The 22,190-nt window shown below is 33.4% G+C and overlaps 2 protein-coding genes across 11 annotated transcripts; both read right to left on the bottom strand.

The window, feature by feature from the left end:
- Positions 1-235: 235 nt before the first annotated feature.
- Positions 236-3,091, bottom strand: LOC137829916 (GCN5-related N-acetyltransferase 4, chloroplastic-like). 3 transcript variants are annotated; one of them, XM_068636939.1, is made up of 3 exons: positions 2,785-3,091; positions 1,566-1,962; positions 236-773 (listed from the first exon to the last, which is right to left on the bottom strand). In XM_068636939.1, the coding sequence occupies exons 1-3, from the start codon at positions 2,930-2,932 to the stop codon at positions 497-499; spliced, it is 822 nt and encodes a 273-aa protein (XP_068493040.1). In that variant the 5' UTR covers positions 2,933-3,091; the 3' UTR covers positions 236-496. The 3 variants fall into 3 exon arrangements, with proteins under 3 accessions (XP_068493040.1, XP_068493042.1, XP_068493041.1); XM_068636941.1 differs by having other exon boundaries at positions 2,506-2,972; XM_068636940.1 differs by lacking the exon at positions 2,785-3,091 and adding an exon at positions 2,506-2,754 and having other exon boundaries at positions 1,566-1,889.
- A 1,510-nt stretch (positions 3,092-4,601) lies between these two features.
- Positions 4,602-21,948, bottom strand: LOC137827720 (uncharacterized). 8 transcript variants are annotated; one of them, XM_068634002.1, is made up of 14 exons: positions 21,852-21,948; positions 21,092-21,463; positions 20,193-20,431; positions 17,466-17,622; positions 16,105-16,182; positions 14,462-14,536; positions 14,246-14,365; positions 13,652-13,816; positions 12,954-13,476; positions 12,717-12,873; positions 11,118-11,227; positions 9,938-10,050; positions 6,106-6,463; positions 4,602-5,090 (listed from the first exon to the last, which is right to left on the bottom strand). In XM_068634002.1, exons 2-14 carry the CDS (start codon positions 21,425-21,427, stop codon positions 4,789-4,791), a joined length of 2,733 nt encoding a protein of 910 aa, XP_068490103.1. In that variant the 5' UTR covers positions 21,428-21,463; positions 21,852-21,948; the 3' UTR covers positions 4,602-4,788. The 8 variants fall into 8 exon arrangements, with proteins under 8 accessions (XP_068490103.1, XP_068490110.1, XP_068490106.1 ...); XM_068634009.1 differs by lacking the exon at positions 21,852-21,948 and having other exon boundaries at positions 12,977-13,476; positions 21,092-21,842; XM_068634005.1 differs by lacking the exon at positions 21,852-21,948 and having other exon boundaries at positions 17,510-17,622; positions 21,092-21,694.
- Between the last annotated feature and the right edge of the window lie 242 nt (positions 21,949-22,190).

Below are 22,190 nucleotides of genomic sequence, written 5' to 3'. Positions count from 1 at the left end.
ACAGGATGCGGGCCTTTCCATTTTGCTGAAGGAATCATCTATTGGCTATCAACTTCTCTTGACAAGAAAAAAAAGTGAAAAATGAGAAAACATGAAAAAAAAAATGAATGGACAGTCCCTCCGACTATTTAAGTTTAATCCATAAACAAAAACCCTAAAAACCTTGAAGACGTGTTCTTTATGTAAAATTTAGGGGAAGGTGTTAATTATATGCCAGTAGTGTCGGGTTGGACAATTTTAACTCCAATTCTGCCCGTTGTTGTTTGTGTGAATGCATTTAGATACAAAAGAATGCCAAGTACTATACAAATTCTTGCTACTGGAGCAATCTAAAAGCTTCTCAAGTGATTTTTCCTCTAATTCTTTGGTTATTTTCATGAATACAGTTCAACAACAGACTGTTTTATCCGTGTGCCTTTTTTTTCTTCTTAAAAACATTATCTTTCAGAACATAAATACTGCCTACACCGCAGTATCTATTTGTTTTAGAAGCAGCTTAGTTGTTGAGAAGCTTCATCATGAAGTTGAACTTCATATCTGGTGAGGTCTTTGGCTGAGGCCAGTTAGCTCCTGCTGGAACCTTGATAGACCTGAAACCTTGGCCTTGGTATAACTTTGTGGCAGCAGGATTTCTGAAATCACAGTGTAATGCAATAGCACGACAGCCCCAACTTCTGGCTTTTGATTCTGCCTTCGCTACCAAGTGTTTAGCTATTCCCTTCCGCCTAAATTTTTCCCGGACTGCCACATTTGATATGTATGCAATTCCAGTCCTAGCATTATTTAAAAAAAATAATTACAATCATCAGCAGAAATTCAGGGATAAAGTGATGTGTCAACCAAGAATATCATGATCCGCAGGACCATGTACACAATTAGAAAAATCAGAAGCTAACCAATTTGAAGGGTAAAGGTGGATACAAGTTTTCAAATAGTACCAGAGAAAAATGCTAGTAACACATTATCCAATATGTTTTTAACACTTTTTCATTGAAATTTATTGAAAATCGTAAAATTTTATAGATATTCTCATCTAATTTAATGAACCTCTAATGATTTTGTAATTTTCAATAAGTTTTAACCAAATGATAGAATGCAGTAGAAAGTGTGTTGTGTTTGTACTCCTTGTTACAAGATTTCATAAAAGAAGAAGATTTTGGGCACATTCAGTTGGAAGGTTACATTTTAACCAATAAAGAAACTCTGGATGTGAGGAAAAAGAGCATGTAATCAATTAATACAATTACTAGTTTATGAGGAAACAACAATGAGACATGAACCAATCCCATATGAGGGATTGGGACTATGACACCATCTCCAATCCAAAACATTAATATAATGAGTTTGTGGGTATTCTTTGCTCATCTTTCTCATTTCTACTTAATATATGATTCAAACTCCCACTTGGATTCCTACCAGAGTATTCATTAAAAGCAACAAGATGGTGAAGCATGAACTATGAAAGATACTCACAAGTCAAAGGTTGACAAGATTATATCGGCCACATACATGATGCAAATAAAAAAATACACAAACCTAAGTTTGAGAAGCAAGCTTGGACTCACCTTTTCTGCCGCAATGGCCCCTTCCTAGGTAGAAAGTCAGCAACGGTATCTACTGTTAATATACCAACCACATATCCCTTGTTGAGGCTGAATTTCCCATCAAAACCACCAACCTTTAAATCATCACTTCCAAATACGATAGTTTCACCAAATGAGTTGCCAATAACAGCAACCAAACAGGTTCTCTTGCAACCGTTTGGTAAAGTAAATCCTGCCAACATGGCCACCAATCTGTCCATCCTCAGCACAAAATCTAATGGGAAAGAATATTCAGGGAAGAAGGAGCTGCAGTGAGTCTCTGCCACTTCCCAACAGTCCTCCAACCTGGCCTCACGCACAATAATTTCAGGAGACACAGTTGGGAACAAATCAGCTACTTGACTTGCTCTACATAATCCTACATCCAAACATCACACCCTTACTTCCTAATTCCTGTCCAACTTTAACATCACAGAATATAACAAGTATGAAGGATCTAAATCCTCTAACAGTACAATGTATATGTACCCTTGATTCAAAGAGCACTAAATTTGTGAGACACATACAAATCAAGAGTGAATACACCCTTTAGACAAACTAGATCCAATGAATAGGAAATATTTCACTACTCTTTGACTACTATCCCTTACTCACTGTTGGCTTACATAAATAAACTAAACCAAAACAAGTATAGTTCTGTATAAGGTGAAATCAAAATCCATAGTACTGAAAATGGAAATAAGAGTTTAACCTTGCTTATATACGATGCTCCTCATTGATGATCAAGGTATAATTTCGGATTATGCGAACTAAATGATGTGTGATTCCAAATAACTTTGGACAATGGCATTACCTCTTTCTTGTTCTTAAAATGACATTAAGTATTATTTTAAAAACTTTTTTTACTATCATATCTCCCCAGCTTACTCAAAATCATATAGCTTAATCCTACTCCGATCACCTGTCTTCATTTTCTTCACAAATTTCCCTAGTCATCTTCCTAAGACAAGTTGTCTCCCCGCTTTCAAAATTCTCAGACATCATCAGCTTCCAAAAATTGGATAAAATTAAAAGGCCCATTAATCCACTTGATATAATAAAATTTAGGGTTTGTCACAGACGTGCTAATACATCAAATTCAACAACCCATCCACTGAATTCCTTAAAAAAGAAAGAAAAATAAAGCATGCATAATCCAGCAGTGAAACAGAGTTTTGAAAAAGAACAACAAATTAGGCACCTGATTGGGAGAGAGAGAATTCATGAGGAGGAGTTGAACCCCAAGATGGAAAAGTTGTTGGTTTCTTAAAATTAATATTGAAAGATGATATTTTTGAGGTGTTTAGAGGAGTTGGAGATAGTGAGGTTCCCAGAGGAAATGACCGCATTTCTTGGAGGGGTGTCTTGCTCACTCAAAGAATCCAAAGATTCTCTGTGAGATTGAATCATCACATAACATGAAAGGGTGAGTGAACAGAGAACAACTTGGTTAAGCAAAGCTGTGCTTACAAGAATTTCCAAACTTGTGGGGGCCACCTGATAATGACAACCAGACTCACAAAGATTAGAGTTAAATATTTGTCTTCTATTTCCATCCATGTCTTTCAGATTTTTTTTTCCTGCATCTGATAGTACAAAGGTTTAGGTAGTGTTTTTAGATAAACTTCATTTTTTATTCTGTAATACTTTTTCTCCAAAATAATCTTTGGATAAGCGAACCATTTCTATGAAATAATATCATCATCTTTATTGTTTTTGCTTTAAATAAAAAAGGTAAAAAAAAACACGAGATGGAGTGGTTGGTTTTCTTGCCAAACATGTTTTTGTTTTGTTTTTGACAAAGGTAATTTGAAATTGAAATAAGACATGTTGCGTGGAAGTAGAAACACCTTCCATTTCTCACTTTACTGAATGGTAGCTAAAAAAGAAACTGCATAATTATGAGTGCAAGACTTACAGATATGTTGATTCTAGTATTCTAACGTTGTGTGCTAACTAAAACAGTGTACAAGATTAACCAATCATCCATCGCTATAAGTTAAGTGAAGATTATTTAATTCTATATAGGCGAAATTTTGGACTTCATTATTAGAAATTCTAAATTTTTTATTTTCATTCAAAATGGGTCCATAATACAATTTTTTTTTTATAAAAGATAACACTTCACTCTTTAATATACTTTTTTTTATACATTCTCTATTACTAATTAAAATTTATGAAAGAACTTGTTACATGAAAAGTGAAACTCAAAATTTTTATAATTTCTAATAAATTTTAATTTATAATAGAAGGTGTGTTTAAAATATTATGTTATTAAAATACTTTTTCAAATTTCTCTTGGTTTTGAGTGTGTCAAAATTATTTGTTGACAGGAGGAATAACATCGTGTCTAAGGCTTAGTTTTTTTTAATCAAAAGTTAAAAACTAATTAATCGATGAATAGAAAGATTAGATATAATTCTTCTGATTAAAACCTGGACTTAGTTATATTCATTTAAAGGGAAATTCTTCTTGCATCATATCAATTTACATCGATTTTTTAACTAAAATATTTATATGAATGAAGAAAATGGCCTTAAATAAAAACTGTGTGTGGATAAAAAAAATCTTTTATTTTTTTTTTTCATAATAATTTTTAAATTTAGATTCATTTCTCATACAAATCATTTTCAGAATACATTTTAGATTTTGTATTCTAAATTTTTTTTTCAAAATATATTGACACACACATATATATATATAGTAATGGTCTCAAATAAAGTTTATTCTTAAAATCACAATTCAATTACTTAATCACAATGAAACATGGCCTGAATTTTTTTTTGTCGTCGGTTCCTGTTAGTAACATTTCCAGGGAATAAGGGAAATATCAAGAACACGTTAAGAAAAATATATTTAGCTATTGAGCAAAATTGTGAGAGACAATAAATAAAAATAAGATCACTCACATTATTTCATAAATTCTACATTAGTTTTCCATAATGCTAACATGAAGTTTTATAAAAAAGATAAATTTTTTACATTAGTTTAATCAAACAGTAGAGTATGGGCAGCAAGTAGTGCAGTGCAATAAAATTTAATTGCTGACTCCCCATAATTAAAGTCGTTAAAAACATCATTGTAAAAAAAAACTATATAAATGTTTTCACAGAAAATAAAACAAAATTGACACCAAGAATTAGTGCTCCTACCATATGAAGATTTTAAGACCTATTCTATAAATGAAGGTCACAGTTTGAAGTACCTAAAAATTAAGATGCAGATTTCTCAAGAAAGCAAAGGTATGAGGAGAAGTAGACTTTCCAAACAAAGAACACCAACGAGGAAGCTTCTTAAGGACTCGTTCGGTTATTGGTGTTACTCTATCCACATCAGTTCTAAGCTTCAGAATAGGAGCATCAGAGTTATGAGTTGAACCTGACCTCCAATAAAGAGTCAGATCAAACAACTTTGGTGCCTTTTTTCCTCCAGAAAACTGAATAATGTGCCAACCATCCACACCATTCTTTTTTCCAACTGAAATCAATTCTTCAGAATCCCTTGCATCTGAGGTTGAGTGAGAAAAATGACACCACTTTAGACAAGGAAATATCATAATATCAACACTAGGAAACAAGTATCAAGAAAGATCATTTTAATCAACGCATGCATCCATCTCCACTGCGCAAGTTTGTCATAGAATGTGTAAAATATGATTTTTTTACTCATGCCACTTTGTTTAACGTAAATGCAATTTTAAATTATATAAACAAGTTGTTAAAACTCAAGGCTCATACATAGACCCTAATAAAAGTAATTATATTTTCTAGTCAACCTGTGAAGGCAAGAGGTTTTTACTACCCGGAATAATTTCATTTCCATGCTTTATATACCTTAATTTTCACTCATTTCTAGATACTCTACAACCCCAATATTTACCTTCTGGTAAACAAACAGATTAGTCATGTGAAGCATGCTTAAAAAAAATGAAAAAGAAAGAAAGAGCATTACATCACATGCCAAACTACCAGAGTAGGTTGTTTTCACAAGAGACGACAAGCTTAACACTAGTTTTAAGACAGAAAATTCAAAGCACATGAATAGGCAATGCGGGTGAGAAAGATCCCAGCAGGGATCACATTGCCAATATACATTAACTTCAAATCATCATGTAAAAGATTTGAAAGACAAGAAAACAGTTTCTATTTCATGGGCATGGCCAAGAGCCACTTGATACCAATGTAATGTACTTCTATTCCTGCATTAAAGGTCAAAGGGAATGTTTAGTACTTTAGCTAGCTCGCATTTATTCTTCTGGTGAATCCTTAACAATTCATCAACAGAGCATTTACCATGTCCAACAAAAGTAAGATCTTTGTTGGTGATGATGATGATGATGTTTACTATAGATGTTGGTACAAAACCATTTACCTAGAGCTTAGGCCTTCTCAGGATAATTGGCTTATGCTGATAGACACACACACATATATATATAGTATTAAGAATTTGACTAAGCATGGGTTAGCCTAGTTTTGGAAACTCATGTTCAAACTGATGATTATTTAGAAACACAAGTCAGTACCTTTAAGCTCAAAATCTTCTATTTCTTCTGTATTGATTGCAAGAACCCAACGGATAGAACCCTTTGTATCGATTGAAACTTCTGTTATTCTTCCATTTCCTTTAGCATCACTAAGGACATGCATTGTAGGAATATCCATCTCAGACCAGCCATTAATGGTATCATTATAGGTCCAACAACCATATTTGACTAAGAAAGTCACAAAATCAACTGTTTTGTCTCTACCACATACAAAACTCTCGTTAATCTGTTCGACCTCCTTGTTCAAATTTCCAGGAGTAGTAGAAAATAAAGATAAATATGATTTAGGATTTTGTCCTTCATCGGGTTTTCCTGTGGCATCAACAACATGTACAACCTGAAATAAAGAGAAATTCTTAATTGTTATACTAGCTTTACTTGGTAATGTCAAATTAAAAGGATATGATAGGGAAGGAGAAAGACAAATAAATAAAATAATAGGATTGATGACATTATATTCAATATCGTGTGTAATAATGTGTTGCAATATTACAGACTTTTATTAAAAGTTAGGTCAAATATAGTAGTATCGCTAGTACAAGCCCAATCCCTATGGTAAGAAAATTCAGACCAAGAGAAAAAAAAATCATCACTACTAGAAAATCATTAAATAAAAAAAGATTAAAAATAATTAGTTATTATATTAATTATTAGATACTATTTTAGAAACTAAAAAAATTATTGATTTTTAAATTAGTTACTATTATTAATAAATAGTTTCTAAATTAGCTACCAAAGTTTTAACTACCAATTATTTAGATTCTAAATTTGGTAGCTAATTATATACCACTAATTTAGAAACTATTTATCAATAATAGAAACTAATTTAAAAACCAATAATTTTTTTAGTCTCTAAAATAGTATCTAATCTAGTCAATATAACAATTAATTATTATTTTTTTAAAATTAATTTATATTTAGTGATTTTTTTTTGTAGTGAATAAACATTATGAATAGGAAACAACTCATAATATTACTTCCTCAATTAGATGACTAGTTGATTCTAAACCCACACAACATATTCTATAAAGTTTTTAGGACATTTCATAAGATGATATATATACTGACAGTAAACTTAAGATTATCATGAACACCATTCTCCATAGTAAGTACAAAGACCAATGTTCAATGATAATTATAATTATGGGTAATGATCACCAAGGCAATGAATAGGTAAAGAATCATCTTTGTTGCCACTTTCAGATGAAATATCTTGCAGACTTCAATATTTCTTGGGGATAGAGGTGGGACAATCCAAGAACGGTATGGTGATCTCCCAAAGAAAATATGTGATGGTCATCCAAAAGGATACATGATTGATGGGTGCTTAACCTAATGATTCTCCTATCCTATGAATCCTAATGCCAAACTTTTATCAAGATAAGCGAGTTATTTTTACACCCATAAAAGTACAAAAGACTGGTTGGAAAATCGAACTATTTGATTGTCATATGTCAAGGTATCTCCTTTGCATTCAATGTAGCAAGTAAATTTCTTAGCTCTCCATGTGAAGGACCCAGAGGTATCTCCTTTGCATTCAATGTACCAAGTCTCTTACCCTAGCTTGGCACTCAATCTTCTAACCCTAACCCTAACTTGTCACCCAAGTTAGGGTTTACTTGACCTACTTGGCACTTCAATTCTCTGTGGGGTCAGGTTATGTAACCTAATCTAAGTTTAGCCCAAATATAGGGACCAAAATGAATTTACATGCTACTTCACCCAAAATACAAGGTCCAATATAATTTATATACTACTCGGTACAATTATTTACAATTGACCCAAAATACAAGGTCCAATATAATTTATATACTACTCGGTACAATAAAAAGTAAGACTCTTCAAATATGGGTTCCATCTTCTTCAGTTCTCAGCTCAAGATGTGGTGGTTGGATGGTCCTCCATCACTAAATGTCAAAGTGAATTAAGGAAAAAGGAGATGAATGACGTTGTGAGAATTACTGGGAAAAAAACTATGATTGTGTTTTTCCTAATTGACATAACTTACAAGACAAACTTGGAATAATCATTAGGAAATCTATGTAAAGCCAATAACATAAAAACTTTGACTATTGCTTCAGTTCTTGAGAAGGAGAGAAGGCAGGAAGCAATAAGTCATTGAAGTAGTAAAGAAGAACATGAACTTTAACCAGATATACAACCATTGTACCTTCCGGGAGAAAAAATATTGAGGAGATTTTGACACACATCATAAAGACATTGAGTAACAATAATTTAGTCTGTTCCCAAACTTCTAAACATATCTAATAAGCACGAAATATTTTGTTTTAAATGAGTGAATAGTAGACTTGAGACAATGCATGATTGAGAATAATTTTAAACTAACGTGAACCTCATTTTCAGCAATAATGGCCACACTATGATTAAGATGTTAACATAACCTTGACTTGACTGTTAAGTCATTGTTTAAGTTTGATGCCAAGTATCATAATTAATTCCATCCAGTTTGTCTGAATGAATAGATGTATATTGATATAATTAGTATAGATGGACGGATCAGGCTTAGTGAGCAAAAGTGGTCACATATGAAGAGGAGAGAGAAAAATCCTAGAGAAAGAAAAACTCTAAAACATAAACAAACTCCGGTCAAAATGACATGGGCAAATAAAAAACGATAACGACAAGACAATATAGATGTTGGTGATCACTGTCGGAAACAGGGTTAGACGCACCGCCATGCATGGTGGAAAGCGGTGGCGGTGCTGAGGCTTGGAGAGGCGCGTGAGGGCACGTCGAAGCTTTGATTGTTGCGATCTTTGCGGCGCGGTGGTTGCTTGGTCGGGACAATCTGAAAGAAGGTGTCGCCGGGCCAAACGACGATGGTGGCGAAACAACAACAGTGGCATTAAAAGGTCACGGTGAACAATGGGTTCACCAGGAAGGCAAGAATTTTAAGTTGGCTCTGATATCATGTGAAAATAAAGTATGGGTTAAGCGTTACATCTAACAACACTAATGTGATAATCAAACACCTTACATGTTGCCTTAAATATAGAGATAAATTTCCATTTATTAAAGGAAATATTATCCGAAGACATCACCACTAGCTTTGTCAATTCAAATGAGCAAGGAGAGTTGTTAAAAATATGTAATTATTAGTCAAGTTATGCTTTCTTTATCTTGGAAGTCATCTCAAATTACACAAGATATTCATAGTTCTTTTTCTAACTGCATTATTAGTCAAGCTTTGTCCCCTTTAGATTTAGTCTTTGGGGTCGAAAACCATATTTCATCTACAATTGAGTCAAGATATTGTTACTTTTATAGATGAATTTTACTACTATACTTGTTTATATTTAATGAAAAATATTGGTCAAAATTATCTTCTACTTTTCAACTCTTTTTCATGAAATCAATTTGATGTCCCTATTTGTACTTTACAAAGTAATAATGCACGTGAGTATCTATCTACTTAATTATAGAACTTTATAGCATCCTTGTAATAATGAGTTGCAAAAAATATTTTGTCCTCATACCCCCAACAAATCAGTGTGGTTGAATGAGAAAACAAACATCTTTAGGAATCATCAACTACACGCCCTCCTCCATCATGAAAGGTAAATCCCTCACCAAGTTCTATATCCTCACCACTCTCTTTAGGAATCAATTTAGACATCTCCGATGAAATACAACAATATAAACTATACTACTAGTAGATAAACATTAAATCAAAAACCATATAAACCAGGGAAGTTCTATGTGTATTCATATTATGAGGTAGAATAAGTGCTTCTATTCACTATTAAGTGACAAAAAAGACCATAAGATATATATGCAAATAAAAACTTACATTAACAGCTCTAGCAGTGTCTTCAGAAAATGGAGGAATGATACCCGATAATACAATTGTAAGTGATGAAGTAAATAGCATTAGGGTAGCTAGGATGATTGCCTTTTTTGCACCTGGACATCAAATTTCAAATACAAGAAAGAACATCGTGGAATGTTAAATTTCAAAATGCTTAAAAAGCATTCCTTTATATTTTACAAAATGTATCATTTAATTATACTTCAAACTTATGGTCAACAATTCCTTAATAACCAACAATAATGTGTAAAGAACGGACCTTTGGATTATAGACTCAAATACCTAAAAGTTTTGGTCCTTGATGTTTGTTTTTAAAGGTATAAACATGATCAAGCCAAACATGTTGAAATTGATAGACATTTCACAAGGAGTAGATCAACATTGGCCTAATTTGCATGCCTTTTGTTCCTACTTCACAACAAGTTTGACATTCTTACTAAAGGATTGTTTAGGCCCAACTTTGAGTTTCTTGTAAACAAGTGGGGTATGTTGGACATATATGCAGCAACTTGACATGGAATGTTGACAATTGTATGTCTATATCGAAATTAATTAGACATGTTTTATTTTCTAGAAGATTAAATAATTTAATTAGATTATTCTTATTTGATCTGATTTAAAATAATTAGGGTCAGAATCAAATTATTCTAATTTGATTTGATTTTATTATTATTGGGTCAAAATAAAATCTCTCTAATTTGATTTGATCCCTTTTTATTTACTTTCCTTTCTACATTTACTATGTAATAGGCAGCCAAGCCTATTTACGTAAATCTTTTATTCCTAAATAATACAGACAAATTATTCACCCCACTTGAATATTGTGGTTCATGTCCCTCTATTTCTTTCTCATTTTGTATGGACCTATATACTTAAATTGTGAGACTTTTGCCAAAATATGCTCTTAAAACCTCTAACCAAGGGTAATTGTGCCTCTAACTAAATTTATATTTCATATAACTCCCACTTAAACGAAAAAGAAGTTTAAGGAAAAAAGAAAAAATACATGTCGAAATTTTGAGTTCAAATCAAGCAGACAATATGTCAGGTGACAAGAAATTCTTTGGAAATTGGCATCCATTTATTGAAACAAGTAGCATCCCCAGTATCATAAATAATAAGACTGAAGCATTGCTTGCAAAAGAACATACAGTAAACAAACCTGAAAGATGGACATATGAAAGAAGGTACACCAAGGACAAAGATAGAAGAGAAGCAATAAAAGCAGCAATCACAAAACCTCCCAGCCATTCAGGAGTACCACCAGGATTCCTGCAGGGTAAAGAAATGTAAATTAGATGTTAACTGTAAAACTGAAAATTGACATGTGAAAAAGATGGATGGTGAAAATAGTGGTAGTGAGTCTAAAGACAATGTCATTGGCAACAAGGGACAAGTGAAGGTGAATGCAACTGACTGAAGGAGGCAATCTGATAGCAAGCCAGTGATTAAGTGTATATTAAAAGGAAGTAATTGGGCCACGGCTAAATGGGCCCCGTTTAGGGGTAGTTTTATGTTATAAATTAGTGGGATACTACTAGACGACTCTTCAGAATTAGAAAGTTGTGAGAAGTGGACCAGACCTCTAAAAAAATCTGGAGTGTGTAAGATTTCATAAGGAGATATTTCTTATTTATCAATAAGATTTACTTTTTCTTCTTATTTCTGTCAAGAGTTCTATCACAATCGTAGTGGATGCAAGGTATAGATAGAAAAAATGGAAATGGTGATAGTGACTATGGAAGCAGAACGGCATAAGCTGATGTAACAGGAAGTTTATGGAAAACAATACTGGATGACAATCTCGTAGGTCCTTATTCCTTGAGCTTGAAAAAAAGGCAAGTCCCTAATCCAGGCATGGAAGCAATTGGAGAAATCCAGGAGAACAAAAGGGAAACAACGGTATGGTTATCATGATTAATGATGTATGGAAATATGAATATAGCTGCCAGAGAGATGAAATTAAAGCCAACTGAAAACACAATAATGCAATAGAAAGAAGCTTCTTGCATGAGATGATGACAAAGTTCAAAGGCAAAGGTCGTGATATATGATACAACACCGATGCCATGTTGAGTTTTTAGGGATTCAGTTCAGTGAAACAAAGGAAAGAGATTACTTCATTTGACTATTTGATACAAATAGTCAGTGATGTGTGATGTCACACATGACATTGGCCTTGTATCCCTTTTTATACTAATAATCTACGTCAGGTACAATTATAGTTGAACACCAGAACTGCTACAAACCCAGCCCAATAACACTTAATCATGACTCCTATCCTAACACATCAATGATCAATAAATAATTTAACAATTCTTATTGGACTTCCTTTTCATGAAAGATTTCTTATTTCCTTTTTATAATTTAATTTTCTTTATCAACAAATTTTATTTTATAACAATAAACGCTAGTAAGTTTGCATAAGAATGGCCTCCAACATAATTAAAAGATGACTAAAACTAGAAATTCCATTCTAAAGTTTGGTTTCAGCATTGGCTATAGCCCACTAAAAGGTAAAACATTTTCAGATCCTTCTTGATCCTTTTATCTCTTTTCATAGTATGCCTTTTATGTTTCTATTCTTACGCTGAAATTGGCTGCAGCAGACCATTGTAGAATAAAAATATGTAAAACCAAAACAGGCAGGAGGAGCACTCACACGACACCGAAAAAAGACATCATTATCAAAGCACTAAGAAATACTTTAGCTTATTTACAGACCAGTCCACGTATACTGATTAGGGGGAAAAGGATTTACCTATCAAATCGAACCATACCCCCTATGAGTGTGGCACCAAGCCGAATAAATATGCCTGCAGAGAATAAAATCGGTGTGGCTAACCCCAGAAGTAGTGTTATCAGCTTGAGTGGCTTTGGTAACCTTCCTGAGGTTAATGTTGCTTCGAAAAAACCATCTGGATAATTCAACCAAAATTTAGTAGCAGGAGAAAAAAGGTTGTTCTAACAAAGGAAAATATAAGGTTGTGATAGTTACATGCAAATGCCGGAGAAACTAACCAAACAAGAGCCAAGTAAGAAGAGCCAATTTTAAAATAGTTTCCCAAAATGAGAAGTATAAGCCATTGAAAGGATCCAGCTTTAAAGAGCCATCTTTCAGCCTCCATCTTGACAACAGCAGCTTTAATAATGGGGGACAATTGCCTTCTCTTTGAGTGTGCATTCAAAAGATATTTTTGAAGTAGAAGAAAACCCAAATGTTGACCAATCAATGCTCCGAGAAAAGCTGGTGCACCAAATAATCCAACCACCAACAATGGGCTTGAAACATATGGTACTGGTGATGAAGATATCAAAGGAAGGAGAAATGCAACAAGGAAGGAGAAACTTAAGGCAAAGATCCACATGAGGAGAACACCGAAAAACGACAAAGCCAATGAAACTGCAGCTGGTATACCACCCATACTTAATGATGTAAACCATATTAGAAGTGACTGCATTATCACTGAATTATGGAGCATATTAGCAAACTTTTGTCGGTATACAACCATATACATTCCCTGAAAAAATACAACATTGACAATGTATCAGAGCCTATTAGTATGACAGTAGAATACCAAGCTACAACCACCCTGCTATGTGGAAAATAGTACGTGATTGTACACACTAAAGCATAGAATTGGAGCATGATTCGCAAACGAGAAAGACCAAATATTTTTTCCGGTAATAACTTACTAAAATGTCAAAATATATGGCACTGTTCTTGATTATATCCTCCTCTGCTTCAGTTGAATTGCCTTCTGGAATATGAGAAGATGCCCCAATATGAAGCAAGAAAGCAAGCATATTTTCCCCCAGATGTTGAAGAGATCCAGTCTTCAAAAGCTCTAATTTATCATTCTGCACAAGGAAAAACATAACATTATTATTGTCATTGGATATGAAAATATTTTAATAAACCCTTTATTTCCCCAATGATATCTTTTCATTTCCACCGCTCATGATGTCATTCAATATTGTAGAACACAATCAATACATTGTAGGCTATAAAACCATTATTTGTCATAAGAATTTGGAATTGGACCCAACTCATCCTTGCAAAACTAGCATGTGAGATGAGAGTTGCTTCCTACATATACACTCTTTTGTCCTTATCATTAGTTGACTTGAGTTTTTTACCATATTAACTAGAGATATAGAGCCAATACACAAATGAGGAACAAGCATCATCTTACACGAGTTAAACAAAAAGTCAAATTCTAAGAAATTGTTATTGTAAAACAAAAAGCAGTCCAAGTATTTCATAAAAAATTAAGGACAGAAGGAAACCTTGGTATGATATACAGCAGTGTTGTCTACATATGCAAAATCAAGCCCAGAAAGGCCAGCAACCTCTTTATACACTTGAAAATCAGTTGCAGATTTTATGGCCCCAGAAGCAAACACATCCTGGAGGACAAATATTGGTAGATTTGAGTGATTATTCAAAAATATAATGATATAAATCAGTAAAGGTCAAACGTACAATCAAAGAAACCTACAAACCTGTGCAATAACTTGACCAGATGGGTATTTTGCTGCTAAAGCATAGTTCTCAATAGCCCAAGGATGAGGTCCAGCCTACTAAATGCAAAGCCATTAAAAAGATACATGAACTTGTTACAAGAATTAATAAACTGCAGAAAGAACAAGATTTAGATACTAAATAACAGGATACTATTTATATTTTAAAAGTCTCGAGGCAAGATTGAATAATAGTTTTTAAGGTTGAAAATTGAACATAATACACGAGAAACCACCAAAAAATAATGACTTGTCAATGGAAGAATGGAAATTATTTTTCACTTGATCGTGTTATTAAAATCACGAGGAAATAAGCATTTTTTGACAACTCAAGTCTATGGATGGATGTACAGAAAAGGAAAACAACAAGACCATTAAAAGTTCTAATTAAAATGAACACATCAAAGAATGAAGAATCTAGGAAATTTGGGAAAAGACAGTACAGGAAACAATGAAGTCTCTAAGTTTTTCTAAAACAACCTTTTTTGTATGAATAATTTTGCAATTCATTTTCAATATATTTGTTTTAATAGAAAAACATTATTTTTCAAAACAGTAAACATGTGGCAATGACAGGTAGAAACAATTATTTTGATGAAATAAGGCATCTAAATAGAAGTAACAAGGACCTGGAGAATAAAAGATAATCAAGCTGTGCAACTTCTGCTGCTACTGTCAAATTTTATTTTAAGCCTTAAATGGTTGAAAATTTTGATTTGATATGAAATACTTACAGGGTGTCGATAAACGATTCTCCTAAAAGTTACATAGTTCTGTGTGAATGCACAGATTGATTTTATTCCTAACTCACCCCCTCACATGAGAGCCCTTTGGTCTTGTAGCACAGCCAATACTCAAGCCAACTCAACATTGTTTTGGAATTCAAATTTATTTGGAGGGAGGGCAATGAGATTGAACTTAGGATCATTTGGTCATAGTTTTACCTACAAAGGCAAAAGATTACAATTACTAGGACCAGGTACAATCAAAACAGACTGAGATAAACAATGTTCATACCAACGAAGGTAGAAGATTGGTTTTATTCCTAACACAGGGAAGATTTTATATTCATTATTGTCCAACTGAAACAACTATGACAGCATTAAGATGTGTTATCTATTCCATCTTTTTCACTAACCAAAGACACAGAAAAAATATGCCAACAAACAAAATGAAGGGCCTGTTTGATTTGAGAAAATGTTATGTTTCATTTTCTGTAATTCGCTTATTGTCATTGTCACCCTATTTTCATTTTGTTTCTCATTAATAGAAAAACAGAGAGTGGATGTAAACTAAGAAAAAGTATTTCTTAGAAGTTACTTACAAAAAGAAAGGATACAACTATTTATAGAAGATAGTTATCCTCAAAAGGAAACATAAACAAAATTAACTCCTGTAACAAACATACGGGCTATCTTCAAAACAAAATAGCTGTCTGTTAACTAACTATATTTGTACCAAAAGAATTCAGTACTCTAATAGTAATACCCATAAAAATCTTTGAAAATAGAAAACAAGATGAAAACAACGTAGCATTTTGGTGAATTAAAGTGAAAACATGGATACATTTTCTCAAAGTACACACTACAATTTCATAAAAAAATAATAGTTATCAATAAACACACCTGGAAAATGCTAGACTTCCCTCCAATGCCCATGGCCTCCAAATCAATAGCCATTCGAACAGTTTTGCTCCAAGGATGCTGCATCAAAAATTTCGTTTATTGGTAACAAGGATTTCTATACAACAAGTGTATTTTAGATACCGATAAAAAATCATTCCTACATTTTGTAACAGCTTGAGAGAACTTCTAATGCTAACATATTGTGAAAAAAAGAAGAAGGAAATAATGCATTTCAGGCGTCACTAAGCAGGGAGTACAAGATTTTTCAAGCATCTATGCTTTAATGCCGTAAGTTCAAAATCCACAAAGGAGAACAAAGTACAGCAACAACTACAGCCAAAAAATGAGGAAAATCCAAAGGTGGAGAAGACACAATATCAAAGACTTGTGGGAAAACTCATTTATCTATCACACACTAGGCCAGACATAGCTTATGCAGTTAGTGTGGTTAGTCAATTCATGCATGATCCAAGAGAAAGACACTTGCAAACGGTAAATAGAATTATTCAGTACTTAAAAGCTTCTCCAGGGAAAGGATTGCTATTAAAAAAAGGCGAAAACTTATTCATGAAAATATATATTGATGCTGATTATGCAGGATCAATTGTTGATAGGAGATCCACCACAATCTAATGCATGTTCCTCGTGGAAATTTGGTGACATGGAGGAGCAAGAAACAAAATGTAGTTGCAAGATCAAGTACAGAAGTAGAATTTAGAGCCATGGCTCAAGGTGTTTGTGAACTATTATGGATGAAGATCATACTCGATGATCTCAAAATAAAATATGAAGCTCCTATGGGTTTGGTGTGTGATAATAAGTCCGCCATCAGTATTGCACACAATCCAGTTCAACATGACCGAACAAAGCACGTAGAGATAAACCGACATTTCATTAAGGAAAAGCTGGATAATGGTCCTATAGCCACCGAGTATATCCCTTCGAAACTCCAATTGGCAGATATGTTTACTAAGGGACTTCCCACAAAACAATTCAAAGATCTTACTTGCAAGTTGGGAATGATAGATATACATTCACCAACTTGAGGGGAGTGTTGCATAATCAGGAGAATTATTTTATAATTAAATGCAGATTTCATTCTCTATTTATTAGGACAGATTTGTTATCCCACATCGACTAGGAATAAGGACATTTCATTGTATATAAGTGGAATGGCTCAATTGAAAAATGAAATATAGTCCAATAGATTTAACCCATAAATCTTTGTAATTTAGATTTCTTCTAATCCCAACATCATTCTTATAATCTGTAAATTTAAAAATCATATTTTCAAAACAGATGAGAAACAAGAAAACTACTTAATATAAGGATGCATTAACAAACGGCAAACAATTCTATACCTGAGTTATGAAGCTATGAGCACCATTAAGACCCTCCTCCTCACCTGTGTTAAATAAGAATATAACAGCTCTCTTCAATCCATGAGCCCATTGAGAAACACCACGAGCAAGTTCCAGCATAACACCAACACATGAACTGCAATCTCCAGCTCCTGCTCTGTTAAATCAATGCTATATTTTTAGCAGCAAATAATGGAGTGCATTTAACTGATTCAAAATTTTCAAATACTCAAATGAAAAGAAAAAAATTTAGAGCTGTAACTTTGCATGCTTGCTAGGAATTGCAGAAACATAGCACCGGACTATAGCATAAGAGAGTCTAATGAAATTTTTTAATAAATTTATGTTTATTAAAAAAGTTTGATTGCAAATATTTTTCAATGTGATGTAGAATTCTTATCGATGTCCCCTTTACAATTTCCAATTAGTAGAAAAATGTCACTCCTCAAATGTCCTTCCAGGACCAATAAACTCCTACTTTCATAATGTTATTGCTTAATGAGTTTAATTTTGATCCACAATCAGTGTTATAAACTTCTTTGCAGTTCCATCCAACCACGCGTTGCCAAATTTACTAAAATTTTGGCCTCTAATGCAGCACCACATGCTTGGACATATGCGAGTTTAATTTTGACAAACGATAATGAACAAAATCTATTTAAACAGTATTCCATTACATATGATGTACAACATATGTAAAATGTCACTTAACTTTAACTAGCACAAAACAATAAAATCAGCATATCAAAGTAAGAATTGAAAAACATTACTCTGTAACCAGTTTCTTTTAATTTTTAACCAAAGATGTGATCATTTTTTTGTTATGGATCCCTAGCTTGTATTCAAAAGCCACTTTGGACCTTGACTAATTTGAGACCAATTAAGAGGGCCCATGTAGAGGTACAAAGATCTTATACATAAGATAACATAAATCTGAGATGCTGGTTAAGGGGAACCAAGCTCCCTGCCTCACATCCACAAACATTGGTAAGTTGCAATGTAATGACCAGAACAACAATAATAAATAAATGCAATGACAACAATAACAAACAGCGACAATAATATGCAAAAACATTCATATTATAGCATATAAGATTGGTTCAATGTTCAATTATATCATATCATCCGCCATACTTAAATGTCAGCATATTATAATTTCAATTTATTAGTCCATGATCATGTACAAAAAGTATGCCTTCTGTTGTTTCATGGAGAAAAAAGAAAGTTTTCTTTGAGTATAATATTTATCCTTTGACCTATAGATGTAAGTCATAATCGCATCAAACTAAAAGGAGCTGCACCTTGAGCCATCTTAATGCAGCCTGTCAAGTTGCACCATCAGCTGTATCAGCCCTAGGCTACCAGCTGAGTTGTTAGCTATGTTAGTGGTATCTTAACTATATCAGTTGGAATCACCAACTGCAGTAACCTATAACTCTCTATATAAGAACTTGACACTCACTTCATAAATTGGCATCAGTGATTCTTTTATTGCTAATTTTACTGCACTAGTCTAGTTTCCTATATGTATGAGAAAGAGCATTAAATAATTATTTCTTTTTGTTAGGATCTCACATCAATTAGAGTTATGGTCAAATTATACTATATAAATGAATGTAAATCTTACTTAACTAGTTGGTTTTATGAGATTGAGTTAGACTTAGTACACTTACAAAGATGCTAGAGACCATCCTAGTAAAGTTGATTGGGTTTATATTGTCACTCGCTATCAGGACCCCTCCATTCTCACACTCGAGATGTTCAGTCCTCGATGTGAAAGGGTATGCTGAAGATCCACATCGGTTAGAGATATGGACGAATTATCAGTGGATAAGGGGGATGGGGTAGCCTCGCCCCCCAACCCGTCGTTAGATCCACCTTTCCAAAGTTTTTTCTTCAAGAGTCTGTGTTGTTGGTGATTAAAGAGGGTGCAATTGTTCTATATCATTTGTTCACATTAAAGGTAATGATGGTGCAGTACGCGTATAGGAGGAAGAAAAACTCGCTCATACTACCTTGCGACCAGTAGAGAATGGACTCTACTAACTTTGCATAGAGATTAGTTTGAGTATATTATTTTGACTCCCCAAATTACTGGTCAAGATCCGTCATTACAAATTAATATATATATATAGGTATAAATCTCATCTTACAAATTAATTTTATGAGATTGAATTAGGTTTAAAATTTACCTTCTAATACTACTAAACCCAAAATTTTAAATTTGCAGTACCACATCCAGTAGTGATGCAAGTTACTCATTCATTGCTGACTAATTAAACAATGAAAGGAGATTTCTCAATAGGAATATTTTAAAATTCACGACAGTTGTGAGGATCTCATTAATAATTAGAAGAAGATAGTGTTTTTCTCCAGCCAACTCTGTGGTATCTGTATAATTAGTATCCTGCTCTTACTGAGCAAAGAACTTAATGTTCCTTTATTTAGAACTAATGCGAGGATACTTAAAACCAGCCAAGTACTCCCCACAATGAAATCACCCACCCCGCTCCCCTCTCCAGCAGCACACCAAGCAGAGTCCTATATTAGTGGTCCCTCATATACCATACATCGACAAAATTACATACACACACAAACCCCCTTGTACAACACATTTATGTTAGGATATCAGGCCACAATGATAAGCGCTTCCCAGTAATAAAAATGGACAAAAACAATGATTGATTAAAATAGAAGTGTGAAAGCAAATAGATGAAGAGAACATACGTTGAAAAAACAGTATCAATATGAGAGGAAACCAGAATAGATTGCTCTCTTGCTTCAGATACATATTTCGGCAAGATTCTTACTACAACGTGGTTTAGATCTGAATAAACAAGTGTTCTCCCTGAAAGTAAGCCACTGGCTAGATTATTTGCACCAGACTTTGCGTGAAAAATATCCACTTCAACATCTACCTCCCAGAGAGCTGTTTTCTTAATATTTTGACATGCTGTCAAAACGTACTGCAGTAGGAAGCTTATCAGGGTAAACATATAATAAACAGAAAACAGACTAATAAATTACCACAATCAGTCGTATAGGTTGTTTTTACTCCTGCTGTTCATTATAAAGTACAATGAATATTAATAAAAAAACCACACATATAATAACCTATCATTAAGAACTTGAAAGTTTACAAAAAGGATGTTTACATCCAGAACATAAGCATGTTTGAGACAATGTAATTATATCGCAACAGACTCAGCAAGGAACAAAGGATGGCCGAGATACCCATATCTGTGGCATCATCACAGATTACCTGTAACAGGGAGGAGGATGGATACCCAATGGGTGGTGGGTATTATAACGCCCACCGTATGGATACCTGTTTATTTACAGAATTTATATTTATTAAATATCATATATAGATATGATTTTTCTACCACTTGGGATGAGATAAAAAAAAGTTATCATTCCATAATTTTTTTTTTCAGAGATTAAGCACATAACGACATTATATGATGTTAATACAACATTCAATTCACAAATACTCCCGGGTCTCATAGATGCTCGCTACCCTATTGGATACCTGCTAACATAAATGGGGACGAATAGAGGGAAAATAAAATTCAAGCAAGAACAACAATAATTAAGGAAAAGATTAACAAAGTTGAAGAGTTGACCTGCAAAGCAATATCCAGAGCTTCAGAACCAACTGGATGAGGCCCCACCTCAGTTAAGGCCTTCACATGGTTGAATGCTTCGATCTCCGAAAATCCCCTCTTGCCAGCCTCTTCTGCTGTAAGAGGCACTGGCATGCTCTGAAACTGATAATGGTAAATGGATGAACAGGAATAAATGATAATCAGCAACAAGGTCAGCCACACAAATGAAGACCTCCTTGGGTTTCCAATACGAACAGCCGTGCGAATTTCAGCACCATCACTGGACATTTCACTTGCTTCTCCACTGATTGACCCTTCAGATGCATCTGAAGCAGTTTCACGCCTCTGCCTCATCTCAAACAAACTTATGCTTCAATTACCCCCTCAAGCCTGTGAAAAAGCAACTACCAAATCATAAATACAAAGTAACAGCACAACAGCTACCCATAAAAAAATAGGATGGCAAATACTTGTTCATTGATCAATGCAACAACTACTAAAAAGATAGACTTAGATGGATTCTCAAATTAAGCCTAATTAAACAAGAACCCAAAATGCAATTTTAACGCAAATAAGATTATCAAATTGCTCAAAAACAAAATAGCTGCAGCCAAATTTCACAGGAAAAAAAATAAATAAACTTTATCACGTGTATATGTTTATTTCTAAATCAAACATATATCATTATCAGGCAACAAATTGAGAGTCAGAGAAAAAAAAAACATGATATATAACATCTAAAGTGACAAAGAAAAAAATGAAGTGATGTGAGAAGAACCTGTGTTGGTGAAAAAAAAAAACGGCGGAGAAATCAATTATGTGGAGTTGTTAGAAATGACGGCAGTAGAGAGAAAAGAAAACAAAAAGAAGAAATTAATGAAAAGAAGGGTTATTTGATTAAAAAGGTGAAAAAAAATATTTATTATTGATATTTTTATTCACTAATTCTAATATTATATTTTAATCATTTATTATTATTAGAAAAAGAGAGCAAAATATATTTTTAATGAATTATGAGTATCAAAAATATATTTAAATTGAAATTTTCAATACTGTTATTGATTATATACTCATTAAATTATTCTTCGTCTAACTCTCTGAACCCATAAGAGAATGC

The sequence above is a fragment of the Phaseolus vulgaris genome, chromosome 7 (assembly GCF_000499845.2).
Source record: "Phaseolus vulgaris cultivar G19833 chromosome 7, P. vulgaris v2.0, whole genome shotgun sequence".
NCBI classification, from domain to species: domain Eukaryota; kingdom Viridiplantae; phylum Streptophyta; class Magnoliopsida; order Fabales; family Fabaceae; genus Phaseolus; species Phaseolus vulgaris.
Note: the sequence above shows the minus strand (reverse complement) of the source record. Positions and strands in the feature narration are given on the sequence as shown.